At 57.4% G+C, this 15113-nt stretch overlaps 2 protein-coding genes and 1 pseudogene across 4 annotated transcripts in view; all 3 read right to left on the bottom strand.

Moving 5' to 3' along the window:
• Positions 1-197: 197 nt before the first annotated feature.
• WFIKKN1 (WAP, follistatin/kazal, immunoglobulin, kunitz and netrin domain containing 1) lies at positions 198-3312 on the bottom strand. The gene is made up of 2 exons (XM_061208743.1): positions 2468-3312; positions 198-1736 (listed from the first exon to the last, which is right to left on the bottom strand). Exons 1-2 carry the CDS (start codon positions 2636-2638, stop codon positions 258-260), a joined length of 1650 nt encoding a protein of 549 aa, XP_061064726.1. The 5' UTR covers positions 2639-3312; the 3' UTR covers positions 198-257.
• A 1259-nt stretch (positions 3313-4571) lies between these two features.
• The window catches only part of RAB40C (RAB40C, member RAS oncogene family), a 28560-nt gene continuing 18018 nt past the window's right edge, over positions 4572-15113 (bottom strand). The window contains exons 4-6 of one of the 3 annotated variants that reach the window (XM_061207782.1): positions 7474-7551; positions 6965-7187; positions 4572-6432 (exon numbers count right to left, since the gene is read on the bottom strand). In XM_061207782.1, coding sequence (XP_061063765.1) covers positions 6152-6432; positions 6965-7187; positions 7474-7551 — 582 coding nt within the window. In that variant the 3' untranslated portion in view covers positions 4572-6151. Of the gene's footprint in view, positions 6433-6964; positions 7375-7473; positions 7552-15113 lie in introns of all 3 variants that reach the window. The other 2 variants (XM_061207780.1, XM_061207781.1) reach the window with 2 other exon arrangements.
• Positions 10115-12118, bottom strand: LOC133103539 (protein TFG-like; annotated as a pseudogene).

The raw sequence follows: 15113 nt of genomic DNA, 5'->3' as shown, positions 1-15113 counted from the left end.
GAGAGAGGAGGGAGGGAGGAAGGACCCAGGGACTGCTGAGACAGGACTGAGCTAGCTGCCTGGCCGTCCAGGCGTGGGAGGTGGCACCCGCCTCAGAGGCTGGTCCTCACTGGTGCTCCCTGGTGACCTCAGACTGGAGCCAAATCCCCGTGTGGTGGCAGGACCCCCAGCACCGGCAGGCTATGAGGTCCAGGACGCTTTTATTCAGGCGGAGGGCGGGGAGGGCGGGGCGGGGCGGGGCGGGCCGGGTGGGCGGGCTAGTCTTGGAAGCGGTTGAGCAGCTCGCAGGCCTTCCTCTCTAGCAGCTCCGAGATCTTCTTGACGCGCTTCTCGCTGGCCGCGCGGACGTAGCTGCCCGCGTCCAGCATGGCCACGCCGTCTCGCACCTCGCCCATGATGACCAGCGGGCTGTCGCCAGCCGTCACGTTGGGGCAGGGGCAGGCCCGGTCCATACCGCTCAGCGTCACCTCCAGGTACTTGGTGCCCAAGAGCCTGAGGCCCATCTTGTCATCCTTGAGCACGTTGTCCAGGGCCACGCGAGCGATGCCGCCGCCGCCCGCCTCGGGCTCCTCCAGCACCTCTGTGAGCCGCCCCACGATGGCGAAGTCGCTGCGGCACAGGCTGAGCGCCAGCTTGCTCCGGAGACGGCAGGCCCGGCAGGGCGGCGTCCGCGGCACGGGGCAGGCGTCCTCGCAGCTCTCGCGGCTCTCGAAGTTGTTGCCGTTGCCCTCGCAGCCGCTGTACTCAAAGGGGTGGCACTGCTGTAGCAGCGGACTGTAAGCCCAGCGCGGCTCCCAGCCCTGGCAGGGGCCCTGCACGGCCGGCAGCACGCAGGCATCCCTGGGGCCATGGGCGCAGGCCTGCTGGCACGCCTCGTAGGTCTCGAAGCCTTGGGCACCCCCGGCACAGCTGCCAACTGGGAAGGTCATGCAGCCGCCCCGCTGCGGGTCAAAGTGCCAGAGGACCTGGCCAGAGGGGGTGCCGACACAGGCCTGCGTGGTGGGCAGGCATTGGGCTGGGGCGACGGCCACTGGGGCCCCGTCCTCGGCCGGCTCCCGCTGGACCACGGAGAGCGGGAAGTCGGCCCGCAGCAGGCCAGCGGCATTGCGTGCGGTGCACGTGTAGAGGCCGGCGTCCTCCAGCCTGGCATTGTAAAGCACCAGCTGCCCGATGCTCGTGACCACCACGTTGCCATACATCTGGTCTGGCCGCATGATCAGGTTCTCCCGCTGGTCACTCTGCTTCTCCCAGGTCACAGCGGGTGGCGGGCGGCCACTGACGTCGCAGTGGAGGCTGGCTGTGCCCCCTACATACACTGCCTGTGGGGAGGGACTGCTGTAGAGGGCAGGGGGCACCAGGGCATCCCCTGGTGTCGGGCGGGCGGTGGTCTCGGGGGGCCCGAGGCTGCTGGGTGGCCTGCTGAGGACGTGCTTGCAGGGCACGACGTTCAGGCGGAGGCCACGCAGGCAGGCCTCGGCGTCCATGTAGCAGCGGTTGTAGTAGGTGAGGCCGTCCGAGGCGCAGGTGAAGCTGGGCTCCTTCTCACAGCGGTCACGGCAGCGGCACACAGGCTGCCCATCCCAGATGTCGCAGTCGGAGCCCTGCTGTGGGCACATGAAGCCATCACATGAGGCCGCCAGCTTGGGTGTGGCCAGGCCGCTGTCAGGGAAGCGGGCTGCCACGCAGCTCTGCAGCCCACACACGTTGGTGCAGCACTTCTCAGTGGCAGTGCAGTCCTGCGGAGGGGGCGGGGGCGGACAGCTCAGCGGACACCCAAATACCCCTCCCCCTTCAGCCCTGCCCCAGCATGCCCAGCGAGGGCAGGCGTGAGTCCCCTGCTGCCTCTCCCTGAATCTGTTTCCCCTCTGGGAGCTAAGCAGGTTTGCAGGTTTGCTTTCCATCTGGACAATGAACTACAACTGCCTGGCGCACCCATCACGTAGGTCATCTCACTGGACCTCACGGAATCCTCAGACCCCTGGCCCCCAGAGCAGCTTTTGTTATTATCCCATCATACACATGAGGACACTGAGGCTCGGGGAGGACGTAAAACATGCTCAAGGCCACTGCAGTGGTGCAGGGCCAGGCTGCAAAGGCGGGACCTCCAGACAGGTTCCCGCCTCTCTGCCCCGCTGGACCTGAAAACAGCTAGTTGCAGGGTGGGGGTGGGCAGGTCTGAGGAGTGAGAAGGGGGCCTCCAGTTTTCAGACACATGAAGGCAAAGACTGGGGGTAGCTGTCCCCAGGGCCCCTCATACGGAGCACAGTGTGAAACCCCAGCAGAAGAGTGGGGAGCCTGAGGAGGAAGTGACTTCCAGGGTTGAGGGTCCCCTCTGCAGGCAAGGCCTGGGGTGTGGGGGAGGTCCGGGCTTCTCCCATGCTGACCAGGGGCCCCCAAAAGGCCCTGGGCCCCCAACGTAGTCTGTCTCCCCCCAAGCTGGGCCAGTGGTGACAGTGCCTGTGCTCACCTGGTCTCTGACGCACTCACGCTCACAGGTGCTCTGGGCGTCCACCCACAGGTTGGGGCTGAGCTGGTTGGGGCACACACCCGGGTGGCTCCCAGGCCCCGGCGGCAGGCTGGCCCCCGCAGTCAGCCCAACCAGGAGCAACAGCAGCAGGAGTGGCCTCAGGGCCGGCATGGGGACCGAGGGACCAGGGGGTGGGGGGTGTGGCCGCTAGCCCCTCCTCAGGCCCTGCCGATCCCCACTCCCTGCAGGCATCCACCCTCCCAGATCTGTGATCGGTGCCCCTGCCCTCTGCCCCTGGACTCCCCTCTGTCCCCCAAGGTCGGAGCTCACAGCAGACGCTCGTCTCAGGCTGGGTGGGTTCCGGGCTGAGTCTGTGCATGTGGCACCAGCCCCTCCCCCTCCTGGCCCCTCTGGTCAGCTCAGGGCAGGGGGCGGGGAGAGGAGAGGAAGGCTGGGGAGGGGCCAGCGCCCAGGAGCACAGAGACACTGGCCATGAGGGTCACCAAGGGGCGAAGGGCGGCTCTGGCCGGAGAGGGGAGGGGGAAACGCTGTAACCGGAGCCCCTCCTCCCTCCAGGCCCTGGGATCAAAGCTGCCCTGCAAGAGGGGGCAGGGCTGGCCAACCCCTCCGGCTCCCCCATCCAACCCTGGGCCTGGGTCTTCCCCAGAGCAGGCCAGGCTGGCCTGCCACCTGGTAGTCACTACGTCCAGGCAAAGGTGCAGGGGCTCTGCGTTAAGCCCAGCAACGGTGGGGTTCTGTTCCCTTCCCAAGGAAGATTCCACAACCTTCCCCATACCCCTTCTCGTGGTCACACCGTGCCAGCAGGTCTTGGGGTCAAATCTAAACCCTTCCTGCTGGAGGTGAGGCCTTTGCAGCACAAAGGTACCTGATGGGCACGGCCTGGGGGAGGCTGAGGCATGGCAGAACTTTGCATTTAGAGAGCCTGCTTCCCGCCCCTGCTGAAACCCAGGCACCTGTCTCCTGGTTCAGGCCCTTCCTCAACGGGTTATGGTGGTTGCCAAAAAAGTGGGGTCCTAGAGCAGTGGGCAGGGAGGGGACGGTCTGTGTGTGCTGGCTGGCACAGGCGCCAGTCACAAGGGCTGTGGACACTAGAGACGCGGTGAGGGTGTTTACTTGGACTGATCTGAATCTCAGCGGCTGTGTGTGGCCCTGCGTGGGGCAGCGCAGTCCTGAGAGAGATCAAGGGCATCTAAGAGCACCCTGAGAACAGCGTGTCCCAGGAGAGCTTAAGGAACTGCAAGGACCCAAAGGTCTTCGCCTGCCCCTCCAGGCCCCTGTAACATTCAGGAAGGATGAAAGCTCCTCCTGGGCGTGGGGGCAGTGGGGAGATCAAACGCAGCCACTGCCAGAATGTGCTTTTCCCAGGGGTCTGGGGCCCCAGGAGTGCCTGCTCGGAGACTGGATGGGAGAGTGTCCTGTGACCCTGTGTCTGACTGGCTGACCTGAGAGGCAGGGTAGTAAGAGCCTGGTTTGGTCCAAATGAGACCAAGAGACACCCCAGGTGTGGAGGACACCATGCGTCCCCTGCCCTGTATAGCCACAGCCAGAGGCAGCGGTCTCCAAGCGTGGGGGCTACGTTCAGAGCAACTGCCCCCCTAACCCCAGCCCCGCTGACCTCCAGGGCGTCTGCCGCACCCCTGAGCTGAGCCCTACATACCCTTTTAAGTGGGTGGCTCTCCCACTGAGGGTGCTGGCCCCAAGGCCTGGGTTCTCAGTTGTGGTCAGTCTCGGCGGACAGTTCTTCTGGTCCGCCACTTGCTCAAGCAGCAGAGGGAACCTGGTAGGCCCTGCCCAGGACACTAGTGAGGGCTCAATATCCCAGGTTCCGGCCCTGGGGGCAGCAGGCAGCAGATGGTCCCAGCGGCCTTGGGTTGGACTACTGCACAGGCAGGAACAGCTGGGGAGAGCTGCTTCCAGGTCCACCTAGAAACGCAGGGAGGCCTGAAACCGTTCGGAGCTCAGCAAGGCAGTCATGGGGGATGGAGCAGGAACAAAGCAGCCCTCTGCAGTGCCACCCCTCCACCCGCCACTCAGCCCAGTGGGTTAAAGCCAGACTTTCATTCACTCACAACGCAGCCTGAAGGCCAGAGCTGAATTATGTTTACTGTACAAAGAAACTAAAACTGTCCAAAACGAGCCCAGGAATAGTGCAAGTGTGGACAGCAGCAAAGGGTAGTGTTGATATGGTGAATGCAGGATCATCCGTTTCCTCAAAACAATGTCCAAAAAAGGGGCTCCTGCTGGCAGGACAGGATAGGTGGGGCCTCCTCTGCCCACCCAACCCTGCTGGCAGCCAGGCCTCAGCCAGGATCCTGCTCACAGGCGCTGCAGCCCCTCCCCACCTCACCTCCCATAACAGCAGCCCTCAGGGCACCCACCACAGAACAGTCCCGAGCAAGGGGGTCACAGGCCAGGGAGGGGCCCGTGGGCAGGAGGTAGAGTTGAGCACCAGTGTGACCTGTGGCCACGTCACCAGCCAGGTGGACGGAAGGCCAGGCCTCCAGCTCAGGCTGGCTGGTGGGTCCTCGAAGAGGGACTCAGCGTCCACCACTAAGAAACGGGTGAGAAAGGTTTTGGTGACGTGTGATCTCACAGAGGGGTGAAACTGGGTGAGGAGCAGCTATGGAATCACACCCAAGGTCAGAAGACAGAAGCTGGCCAGAGAAGGGTCTAGACACCCCAGGAGGCAAGTGGGGCAGGCTCAGTCCAGACTTGCCCAGGGCCTGGTGGCCCCAGTGAGCACTGTCTACAGTTTCATGCAGCAACAGATGTAAACGGAACCGAAGGTGCAGAATCACAGAAGGAAGGTTGATGGCCCCCACGCGGGGAGAGAGGGAGCTGGGGAGGGACGTGGGGGGTGCACCCCGCTTCCCCTTTTCCAAGCAACGTGGGAACCTGCGAGTTGCCCCTGGCTCTGAACCCGTAGCTCCATGACACACACGGATGTCATCCAGGAAGGCTGGCGGGAGCCCTGGAAATGGCCGCTCCACCACGCAGACTACTGGGGCCCACACCCTCAGCACATGGCGGGCACACTGACCACCATGCTCAGAAAGGCCGATGCATGTAGCTGGGGAGTCCAAGATTGCTGCCCAAAGCTTCCACATGTTCTCCACTGGCCCCCACACAGCCCATAGCCCCATGTGAAGTGTTACGTGAATTCAGATTCAAGCCTTGATGGTGGATTCTTTCCCATCTTTGCCTCAAACACTTCCTCTCTCCCAATGTCCCAAAGCTCGTCCCCTCAGCTGTCATGGGCTCACCGCGTGGTTGCACGGAGGCTTCCCTGCTGGTCCTTTAAAAATGTACAAAAGGGGTGAACCATCTTTTACATAAATAAGAAAGGGAACCTGGTCTCCCAGTCCCTAGGGACAGCCCCCTCAAGGCTGGGGCCAGGCAGAGCCACCTCCGGGGGTCTTCTCAGCCACACCTCGGGGTCCTGGGCGTGATCCGCCACCATCCCAGCAGCATGGCCCTCCACTGTCCTGTGGAGCTGGTCTGGCTGAGACCACCAGCCTACTAGGGGCATCCCCACGCTTCCCAGGAGGGACTGTGTGGCCAAAGTTTTCCCTGCACACAGCGCTGGGCCCAGCGCCCGGCTGGGAGCACTCCCCAAGCGTGAGCCCTCCCAGAGTGCATCTGGATGGGGCACAGCCTGCCGAGCTAGGAGATCTTGCAGTTGCTCCGCGAGCAGTTCTGGGGTGGGCTCTGGGGTGGTCGGATGGACTTGGACCGCTTGAGGCTGTTGCCCTTGCTGCCGCCGCCCCCTGCTCCACTAGCCAGTGAGTAGGAGCGCCCGTGCATCATAACAGCGTTCATGCCATTGGCCATCGAGAAGGACTTGAGGTGGCTCTTGATGGTGACAGGAAGCGGGAGCTTGTCGATGAGGTGCACGGGGGTGCAGGAAACGATGGCCCGGCAGCAGAGGTCCTGCAGACTGAACACTGCAGGTGGGGGTCAGAAGATGGGGGGGCGGGGTCAGACCGTGGGGAGGGGGATCAGACCATGGGGAGGTGGGCGTGAGGCGCGGGGAGATCTCGGTGGCCAGTGGCAATCTCGCCAGCAGGTAAGCACAAGTGACGCCTAGAGGGGGCTGGGGATTGGGGAGGTCTGCAAAGCTCCCAGGGTTCCTGAACCAGAACACCCCCGGACCCTGCCCCTGCCCCAGGCATGCAGAGAGCAGCCACTGGACGCCCTGCTCCTGTTTCATCCCCGGAGCCACGGCACACCGAGAGGTGCCCTGGGAGACCCTGCAGGGCTCGGCGGCTAGACCTCCAGCCCCTCAGCCTGGGCGACTACTGAGCTTCCCTGGCCGCCTTGGCAGCTCTGCTCTGGTGGGACTGCTGAGTCCAAGGGCCTGGGAGGCAGAGCCTGGAACCTGTCCGCCTGCTGGGGGTGGGACAGGTCAGTCACGGTCCCGCCCCTCCTGAGCCACACCCTCAGCCCCACAACCGGCCCGCTGGGCACACTCCTCACCTCGGTTGGGCCTCCAGATCTTCTCCATGCCGTGCCGCATAAGGACGATGCGGGACAGTTCGGTGAAGGACTCGATGACATTGAAGTTGCACAGTGGGCTGACCTCGAAGAAGGTCATGCAGTTCTTCTCCGCGTAGGCACGCGCCTGCTCTGTCGGGACTTGCCGCTTGAAGGCCAGGTGCAGCCGGTTCCCAACCAGGATCCGGGGGACCCCGGGAGCGTGCTAGGTAGCGCACAGGACTCAGCAGAGGCACGAACGCGGGACGCCCCCTCTCTGTGCTGCCCCCCCCGGGGGGGGGCCCTCTGTCGCTTCTGTGATGAGGTGGGGCTCCTTGGGGCACAGGACCCCACTGGGAGAGTGCCATAGCAGTCAGTGCATGAGAAGATGCAGAGCCGGGGCACAGGAGGGGCTGAAAATGGGGGTAACAGAGGCTCCTCATGGGGGATGGGGGCACACATGCTGGGCAGGGGGTGACCCTGGAAGGGGGTGTCCACAGGAGCACACCTACCTCATCGATCTCCTTGATCCACCGGTCAATGCCGTCGAAGGACCAGCGGTTGGTGATGTCATACACCAGAAGGATCCCCTGCAAGGGAAACGCTGGCATTACGAGGCCGAGGGGCCGCCCGGATGGAAGGGGTCTTGTTCAGGCTTGGCCCTACACCGCTCCCTCCCAGCACAGGCAGGGCCAGGGACACTGGGGCACCAGCCAGACAACTGTCAGGTGGACCATACAGTTTACTCAACAGGCGGCATCGTGGGAAATGTGCTTTGAGCTTTCCTCTTGCGTTTCAGGGCGGCTCTGTGCACAGGGCTCAGCTAGACCCGTCCCTGTCTCCTCACCGCGGCCTGGCCCTGTGGCCCTGGACGCTGTCGTGTGTGGGGGCCGCCTGACTGTCAGGGATCTCGTGGACTCAATACTGCCTCCTCCCTCCCCTTGAGGACTCAGCTGGGGCAGAACTGGCATTTTTTCAGTGTCTTTTCTCCAAGCACGTTGTATTACCCTGTGATCATTTAAAAGTCACTCGACCTAAGACAGGTGCACACAGGACCACATATGGTGAGGGGCTGTATCGCTACACTACCCAGCAGTGCATTCTTTCTGGGGGGGCACCGAGCAGAGGTGTTTCTGAGTTTTCCAACCCACACTTGCTGAGGACTCCAGTCACTCCAGCAGCTGCCCCCACAAGCCGCACAGAAGATTTGCTGCAGGGACTTTCCTGTCACGTTCCTTAGAGACCAATTACTCCATCTGCCCAGCTCTCCTTGTCGTCTGTGCCTGGTACATCTCAGCGGGGACCTGTCACGAGCCTCAGGAAGGCAACTCCAGCAAGTGAGTGTGGCCCCCAAGCCCACTGCCTGTCTCTGGCCTTACATCCCACCCTGAAGCAGTCTCTGCCAGAACCCAACCCCAAGCAGGACTCACACCCCTCCCCATCCCAGGAAGTCTTCTTCATTCAGCCCACATCTCTATCACACACAGGGGAGGAGAAAAGTGAAGCTGAGATGGAAGGAACAGGGCACCCTCCATCTCAAAATGAGGAATTTTAAAGCCTTTCCCCTTAAAAATGTCCTTCAAATTCCAGAAGATGAGGTCCTGTTAAGACAAAGGTTGAGATTACTTTAACCCATCCTGGTGGCTCCTGCTCCCTGGATGGAAAGTCTTGCGCAGAGCAGGGCGGAGCTGCCTGCTAGGGAGGAATGCCAGGCCTGGAGGGGAATCGGTTGCTGTGGTGGGCGACAGAGTACACTGACAAGGAATTCATCCCGTTCCCGGGGGCACAGGGACCAAAGCCCTCTCCCTTGGTGTTGGGATGGGGGTAGAGCCACCCGCCTTCCAACTCGGAAACCCCCTTCTAAGAAATAATTGAGGACGTATCTAAAGACCAGCCTTGCCAGATGCTCATCACGGCATCGCTCGTGAGACAAAGATCAGGAAACAAACTAAACGTGCGGCCCCCAGGGCTGTTGAGCAGTCCAGCGAGGTGCAGACTCCCCTGGCAGGCAGGCAGGCGATGAAAGTAAGGATTCACTTGAGAGCACCTGTGCTGATCACATGCATAACAGACTGCAAGGTGACAAACACGGATCCCAAACGTTACATACAGGTCAGTTTTTTTTAAAAATACAAGTATAAACACTCCACACACCACACAGAAAAGGTTTCCACGGACGTGACCACACATGGAAGGGCTGGACGGGGACTTATTTTCTTGCTTATGCTTCCTATGTAATGTTTATTAATTTTTTTATTTTTTGGATTCTATCATCTTTATTAACCTATCAATGTTACATTTTATACATAATATCTAGTTGTGTTCTCAAAGGGATCTACTTTAGGGGACTTGCCTGGCAGTCCAGTGGTTAAGACTCTGCGCTTCCATTGCAGGGGGCGTGGGTTCAATCTCTGGTCAGGGAACTAAGACCCCACATGCCATGCGGTGGGGGGAAAAAGAAAAAAAGGATCTACTTTAGTACATCGTGTTAATAGTAAAAAGCCAAGTAAGATGGCTGAACTTCAACCTAGCATTTTTTTTAAATAAATTTATTTATTTATTTAGTATTTTTTGCTGCGCTGGCTCTTCGTTGCTGCATGTGAGCTTTCTCCAGTTGTGGTGAGCCGGGGCTACTCTTCGTTGCGGTGCGCAGGCTTCTCATTGTGGTGGTTTCTCTCGCTTCGGAACACAGGCTCTAGGTGCGCGGGCGTCAGCTGTTGTGGCTCCTGGGCTCTAGAGCGCAGGCTCAGTAGTCCTGGTGCACGGGCTTAGTTGCTCCGCGGCATGTGGGATCTTCCCGGACCAGGGCTCAAACCCGTGTCCCCTGCATTGGCAGGCGGATTCTTAACCACTGCACCACCAGGGAAGTCCCCAACCTAGCATTTTAATATCCTCTGGACAAGGCAAGCTAGAAAAGTCAATCACTTTGCACACATGTACGAGTAGTGTTCCAAAATGACTAGGAAGCTGCTACTTTTAAGCAGGGGAGGAAAAAAACCTTTCATTTTGGTCTTTTATTTCCCCAGCAAATTATACTTTCAATTAACAGCAACAATGATATCATAAAAAAATGCTCTGCTTTTTAAATTTCTGTACTTCAGTACGAATTAAAATAGTAGTATTGGAGTATTTTGGGAGTGTAACTGAGCCTCTTTATCGATAACCTGGTCCAGGTTGGGTATAGCCCTAATCGAAGGGAGGACGGCTACATGCATAAGGATTAGACCCAATTGGTACTTCCAGGAGGTAGAGTGAAACCTGGTCTTGGTTGACAGGCCCCGGGTTGGCTTGGAGCCATACTGGGTTGTAAGGCAGGGGCCACAGTGTAATTAGTGGGCTGTAAGTCTATGGAGGGTGCTCGCCTGGTACTGCTGAGCCGGGTGAGCAGGCAAGTTGCTGAGACTGACCAGAAAAGGCAGGAGCTGGTGCCTGAGAAGTTGGTTGCTGGCCATGTCGCTGGAACTGCTGAGGCTGTTGAGATGCATTTGGCCGATACAGCCTGCATACTGAATACCATTCTGCTGTACTGGCTGGGAGGTGCCTGTGGCTGCTGAGTGCCATGGCCGGCCTGCTGCAGGTACTGCTGGCACATCTGACCTTCACTCTGACCTGCTTGAGTCTGAGCTCCTGTACGTGGTGGCTGCTGTGGCTGAATTCCTGGTGGGTAAGCTGCAGAGGAGGAAGCAATGCTGTTGCGAGTTCCTGAACAGTCTTCTGCAGGAGCACTGGCTGGCCCTTGAAACCTGATCATCTGTTAAGCCGAACGCTGACAGGACATTTTTATTGATTTCACCTTGGTTTTTTTTTTTTTTTCTTAGATATTTATTTATTTAATTTATTTATTTGGCCACACCAGGTCTTAGCTGCGGCATGCAGGATCTTCGTCGTGGCATGCGGGCTCTTAGTTCCCGATCAGGGATCGAACCTGGGCCCCCTGCATTGGGAGCGTGGAGTCTTAACTCATTATGGAGCGGAGGATTTTTGCAGAAACTAACGCCTGTGGCTGGCGATTTTTAGTTTGGCCGGCCAAAAAGTTAATTCTGTTATTTCACTAACACTTTGCGGGTTATCACATTCAATAGTTACACCTGACACACCTGTAAAGTCCTCTAATTTTCGAGAAATGTTGTCTTTGATCCACTTTTCTGCAGAAGCAAAGGGGTTTCATTTTCACTTTCCGTATCAGAATCAATCACTAAGGTTTTTTGTCTTTTTGTTGGTCTACTATTCACATCGTCTGAATCAGAACTATATTCTGAAGAACTATCATCTTCTGAGACACTAGTGTATATGTCGTTTGGACAATCAGAGAAAGTATCTGCATAAAATTCACCAAAATATTCTACTTCACTCAAAATTTCACGATGCGTCATTTTTGAAAATTTTACATTTATAATATACACAAGGTTGGAACAAAAACCTAACGGAGAAAAATGTGAATGATAATGACAATCGTAAGTTGTATAATGAACCCATGATCAATTTTAAGCTCTAACAACTTTGCATGGTGATGTTAATTGCATCACTCTCTAAAAACATATTGATACATCTCCAGTCAATAATATGTTAACCACTAGACCACCAAGGAAGTCCCTCACCTTGGTTTTTGAAAGGATCAAAAGCTGACATACTTGCTGCCATAACCTGAGCAGACTGTTTTCCAGAAGAATCAGAAGCAGCAGGCTTTTTTTTTTTAATGTCCTTTTCTAGCGGCAGGCTTTTCTTCCCTACCATTCACAGTATCATTTTCAGGAATGTTGGTGGACGGTCCTGGTTCTCCAGGTGGTTCCAAGCTATCCAAAAGTGATTCACTTTATTTAGAAGTTCTATCAGTTCTTGATGAAGATATTTCACCTGACTTGATTCAAGCCGTGTTGGTTGGCAGTTAACAAATAATGTCGGTTTCAGTATCCTACTACACTGAATTGCAAAGGAAAGGTCAGAACTATCAAAAACTGTTATAAGATCTCCATCTTCATGTTTATATTTTATTGTAACTTCATCATTACTCAGAAGATTTCCTCTGAAGAGTCGCTGCATCATTAGCACTAATTCATCGTAAGTATTATCTTCATTATGAATGGGAATTCGCTGAATATCCTCCCCAAGTTGAGCTTTGATGATTAGCTTCCCACTCAGATTCAACTGCCCAATCATGGTGGACTCCAGGATGTTCTATATATAAAAGTCTAGAGAAAGATGGTTTGTCCAGGTCACTGCTGCCGCCCCTCCACAGGTCTCCGCTGATCGGATCGGTGCGAGGCTGCCACTGCTGGACTCTGGGGCATTGGGGGAAGGCTGTGCTCACAGCCCAATTGGTTGCCCTCCCCAGGGCCGCTGCATCTTGCTGGCTGGCTCTCACGGGCCCCGGCCAATCACACAGACCCACCAAGCCTAGCGAAAGCTCGGGCCAGTACTGGCAGGTGGGGAAAGAAGAGGGGAGGGCCTAAAAGCTCAAGCAAATGAGGAGAAGCCCACTTCTTGGGTTCAGGCTTCAACTGCACCCTGAGGCTGTCGAGGAGCCTGCCCCTGGCTGTTTCCCCTGGCTGGCGCCAGCCTCTGCCCACCACCACCAACCACCACCTAAGTCTGCCAGGGCAGGGTGATGACAGAGAGGTCACAGGAGGAAGGACACAGAGCTGGTCACACTGCAGACAGGGACCAAAGTGATCATGGGCTTGGCAGGGAAAAACACCTAGGGTCGACCACAGGTGGGATAGTTGAGAAACCAAGATGAGGCTCCTGGTTACCAGGACCACCCCCTCAAAGGACTCCAGAATCAGCTGTGTATCTCAAAGAGCCAGAGGAGGGGCAAAGAGATTCTCACTATATTTCTTTTCTTTTTTTTTTGCTTAGCTTTTTAAAAGTTAGTAAGTACTCTAGGGTATAAATAGAAGCTCTGGTCCCTTAACCCCCCCAGGAATCATCTGTCTTTCAAGCATCTCCCAGGCGTTTCCTAACCCGGACTGGGTCATGGTGCAAATCGCCTGGCACCCGCAGGGCCCTTTCCCCACAGCGGCCAGCACCTCATGCCAGGCTCATCAGCTAGCACTGCTGTTAGGTCTCAGGTAATGCACCTAATTTTATTACAAACATCAGCGATGAACCTCTGAGTACATACATATAACTCGAGCTGTAAGAGAGAATCTCTGGATGCGGAGCTTGGGCCTAGGAGTGCGCACCCTTATTGTTGCCAAGGTGATTTACTGAGCTTATACACCAAAAAACGCACAGGTTTTAGGTATGAACAGTTTGATGAGTTTGGACAACTATATATACCTGCGCAATCACCACCCCAACTAAAGCACAGAGATGCAGTTTTTAATTAAGTTAGTTTTGGAGTGAGTAATGCATTTGTGTGGTAAAGCTGCCAAGGAACCAGGGGCTGTGGCTGAACACACCTGCCCACGCTCATACGCACGGGCTCTGCCCAGAAGCCAGCGCACTGACAAGGGGAGCAGCCGTCAAAGCCGCTGACCCACACTCGCCCCACCCAGGTGGGGCCAAGTGGCAGGCTGGTGTCCTAGTCAGCACTCGCTGGATGGTAAGCACGCACCCAGACCACTCTCCATGTGAAACCCGAAACCCTCCCTCCAGGAGACTAGTGCCTGACTGAGCTCCCCCTGGTCCTAATCCAGCTGACCCCAAACCCCAACTAAACAGGACGTTGCCCACCCCTGGCTCCCTCCACACGCGCAGCCCCGGGGGAACTGGCGCAGGGGACCGCTCTCCCCCTGAGCGGGAAGCGTGGGTCTCCTGGGCCACGAGTGGCCACCTCAGACCTCGGCAACAGAAAACAAGGGCCACAAGACAGAGAGGGCCAGGGGTTGGTCGGTGGCTCTGTGGCCTGGGCCCTGAGAGATCTGCAAGGCCTCTTTGTTCTTAACCGAGGGTAGGAGGGTGACAGGAAAAACAAGACTTGGGAAGACAGTTATGCCAGTCTGCACCAACGGGCCACACAAAGCCACGCTGGTGCCGACTCTGGAAAACATCAACCAGGCAGGATGGAAACAGGAAAGATGAAGCACTACTGTTTAGGGAGGAGCACCCACGGTCAGCTTTGCGGCCAAAAACCACCTATCCACCTACCATCCAGGCCCGAGACGCGCACTCAGAATCTGCAACTGGCTCCTCCAGCCCAGAAGCAACAAGAACCCCTGGAATTAGCATAGAATTAAGCGCAAGCAACGACACATACACAGTGACTGCTGACTGCTCTGGAGAGGATGTGGACGTGGTAAAGGTGTTCCCTTCCCCAAAGCGCATGCTCTGGCGAACGCCCAGGTTCTCAGGCGTGCCCTTCTGTCCCGCTCCGTGTTCACATCCGAGCAAGCGGACATCTGAGCCCGTTCAGGTTCAGTCTCCCAGGACCTTCCGTGATATTTCCCAATCGCCCAATTATCATAACCCAAGGTAACTACTCCCCTTATCTCTTCATTTTCTTTTTTTATCAAAAAAGTAACAATGTGTGTGCCATAAAAAACTGGGAAACATTCAAAAGCAAAGGGAAGACAACAGAACTCATCAGTAATCCCATGGTCCAGAAATAATGAACACCTCCCCTCGGAACATGGCTTTCTCACTTCCTTGTATGTATGAATCATTGTCAGGGTCCCCCCTCTACAGAAGGTGGCCCGCGGGACACACTCCTTGGTGCTCAAGCGCTCCCCGTGCATCCTCAAGGGCCCGGCTGTGAGGGCCTTGTCCTTCCTTAACCTCACATCCGGTGCTGTCCACACCTGAGGGCTGCTGTCCCTGACCACCCAGCACCAGCTGCTCCAGGTGGAACTGCCAGGTTAACCACCACCTCTGCGGCCCCTCACACCAGGCACACACTGGGGGGTGGAGCCAGAGGACAGGCAGCACCACCGCAGGACGGAGCCTCTGAGCCCAGCCTGAGGGTCCTCCACCCACATTCACACCTCAGCAGGGAGGGAGGCGCTCTCACCACCCCTGAGCGTTTCCGGCTCAGGAGGGGGAGCCTGGTCACCTGAAGACACCATCGATTCCTGCTCACCAGGCAGAAAGGACGCCCGGGGCTCCCCACTACCCAGGCCAGATTGAAGGGGTGACAGGCCCCACACAGCCAGAGGCCCTGACACGGGCCCATGGGCCCCCTGGCGGAGCACCCTGTCTGGGGAAAACGGTTGGA

The sequence above is a fragment of the Eubalaena glacialis genome, chromosome 13 (assembly GCF_028564815.1).
Source record: "Eubalaena glacialis isolate mEubGla1 chromosome 13, mEubGla1.1.hap2.+ XY, whole genome shotgun sequence".
NCBI lineage: Eukaryota > Metazoa > Chordata > Mammalia > Artiodactyla > Balaenidae > Eubalaena > Eubalaena glacialis.
Note: the sequence above shows the minus strand (reverse complement) of the source record. Positions and strands in the feature narration are given on the sequence as shown.